Source organism: Montipora foliosa, chromosome 4 (assembly GCF_036669935.1).
Source record: "Montipora foliosa isolate CH-2021 chromosome 4, ASM3666993v2, whole genome shotgun sequence".
Taxonomy (NCBI): domain Eukaryota; kingdom Metazoa; phylum Cnidaria; class Anthozoa; order Scleractinia; family Acroporidae; genus Montipora; species Montipora foliosa.
Window position 1 is genome coordinate 1,396,919 of NC_090872.1, and position 2,500 is coordinate 1,399,418.

At 36.8% G+C, this 2,500-nt stretch overlaps 1 protein-coding gene across 1 annotated transcript in view; it reads right to left on the reverse strand.

The window, feature by feature from the left end:
• LOC137998837 (substance-K receptor-like) overlaps positions 1-2,500 on the reverse strand; it is a 3,693-nt gene that overhangs the window by 518 nt on the left and 675 nt on the right. The window contains exon 2 of the mRNA XM_068844664.1: positions 1-1,200. This exon is cut by the window's left edge and continues 518 nt beyond it. Within this exon, the coding sequence (XP_068700765.1) occupies positions 241-1,200 (960 nt within the window). The 3' untranslated portion in view covers positions 1-240. The remainder of the gene's footprint in view (positions 1,201-2,500) is intronic.

Genomic DNA, 2,500 nt, shown 5'->3' on the forward strand with positions numbered 1-2,500 from the left:
TATAGAAAGTTAGTACTTTATCTCAAACGTGACTATCGAGCCAAAAACATAAGCTGAAAAGAGAAAACAATTCCTTACAAATTTTAATATATTTGAATAGATCAATCTTAGCATTCATGCATTTTTACACATATTCCTTTATATTAACTTGAATAAATTGTTTCCAATTAAAAACAAAGAGAGAAGTCGCACGAAAAATTAAAACCCTCAGTTTTTATATACTTGGTAAACACATATTCATCAGTTAACTGAGTGAAATCTCACAACATTCAAGTCATGAAGATGAAAGACCTTAACTGGTTCCGAGCGACATCTACAACGCAATAATAAAAACAGAGCTCTTTTGAACTCTGGCATTTTTAATGCATATAACAATGGATTTATAAGAGAATTTGCGCAGAATAAGCAACCTAAGGAATATGATAAATGGAGCCTTGTTTGATCAGAAATGGTGTCAAACATTTCGCCTAAAGTAACACAAAAAAGAAACCTGAAAATTGTAAATGGCATCACTAGTATTAACGATACAATTGTTACAATGAACAATGTCTTGGTCAGTTTTCTTTCTCTTCTGATTGTACCATGATGCGGAGGATGCGTTCCACAGTGAACTTTAGTAGCGATGGATGTGTATGAAACAACGATGATTAAAAGACAACAAAACCCCAATGACAAGTATGATGCTTGCAGGTGAAAGAAAGTTGTGATATCTGAGCGGCCCAGGAAAAATGGTGAAGAAAGGATAGCTGTAGACAGGGCAGCTGTAAACCAAACACCCGCAACAACTGCTCCAAATATCTTCTTTTTGATGAGGCGATGCTTAAATGGACGAAAAGTTGCGTGCATCCGCTCCAAAGAAATAGCAGCAAGGTTTGTTACAGAGGCTGATGGAAAGAAGTACTTCAAGCTGAATATAGCTATTGACATCTTAATCGTCCAAAAGTTACAATTGTTACCCAACCACAAAATCTCAACGATCAAGTTGTATGTAACAAACATGTCTGCAACCGCCAGGCTGATCACCAGGTACATGCTACGCTTGCGAAGGCCTCGCTCTTTCAGGTAAATAATGATTGTAAGGGCATTCATGGTCACTATAGCAACAGCTTCGATGTTAAGTACCGTCAGCCAGGCAATGCACGCGGATGAAGAGAAGGGCTCCAAAGTTGGAGTAACTGTCCCGTTTTGGTCATTGGCCATCTACGTGAAGAAAGAAAACGACAATTAAAACATTAGGATAGTTTGTGATTGGCTAAGAGAAATGCAATTTTTAGGTAACGCAATACAAAAGAGAGGAAAGAGGTAATTCAGTAAAAAAAACACTGGAGGTTAGAAACTAAGCATTATGATTGGCTAATGATCACAGATAGTCAATCAAATGTAAGTCCTCTTTTCGTACAATTTGAAAAATAAACACTGGTAAATATAAGACCTCTGGGCTCGTGCAGTTTAGTCGAGCACAAGTTAACGCCCGAGTTGATGAGTTTAAATATTGATCCACAAGGGGGCGCTATCTTTGAGAAGACAATGTTGGAGAAACAGCCTATTTTTCAACACCATGCACACATTTCTGGGTTGTTTTCCGAGTTCGCCTGTTAAATGTCTTGTAAAGGCACACACAAAATCATTGAATTTTGTTTACTTTTTTCTTAAAGGTTTTTTTATAATCTACCCAAAATACTTCCATGCTGTTATACGTCCCTGTAACTGAGAGATCGAAAATAATTTAGAACTCTTACAAGTTTGTTACAGAGCGGAAATCGAAATGTTTTGACCATGTATGGATTTCGAAACTTGACTCTTTCCTTCAAACGATATAGGCCAATAATTTGATACATATAGACTACATTTTTTATTTGTCGAGTCCTTTAAGTTCAAGACCATAAAATTTCGCATATATGTTGCCGGTAAAATCAGTTCTCAGATCGAATCCGTTTTAACCTGGGTTAAATTGGTTATCCTCATTTTACTTATAGATTGAATACGCACTCAGATGGATTGAAGCGGAAACTTTTTTGGAGCCTAAATGAAGGCTAGACAAAAATTAGGGTCAGGTTAGAATTAGTTTTGTCTTTATACATAGGTATCAATTGACTTTTTACACAAAAGTAATTAATGAAAAGAACTGTTTTGGGTTGCGCATGTTCGTGTTCGTGGTGTAGTGGTGAAGACACAGGACTCAGTATAGATCTGGAAGGTCCGAGATCGATCACCGATAAGTGCACAGTACAGTTCTTTGTTCCCTAACTTTGTCGTAATGTTGAGACTAAATGAATCAGTGTATGAATGCAGAAGCCCATAAGGTGATATGAAACATTAAAAAGGTGTGTTGAAATTGCGTAAGACAAAGCTTGAGGGGAGGTATGATACATCATAGAGTGCATATTCAACCAAGGTAAAATGCAGATCACGAATTCAACCTATAAGGTAAAAACGGATTCAAGCTGACACCGATTTTACCGAGAACATATCTACAATTTTGAAACAACAGGAGACTAAA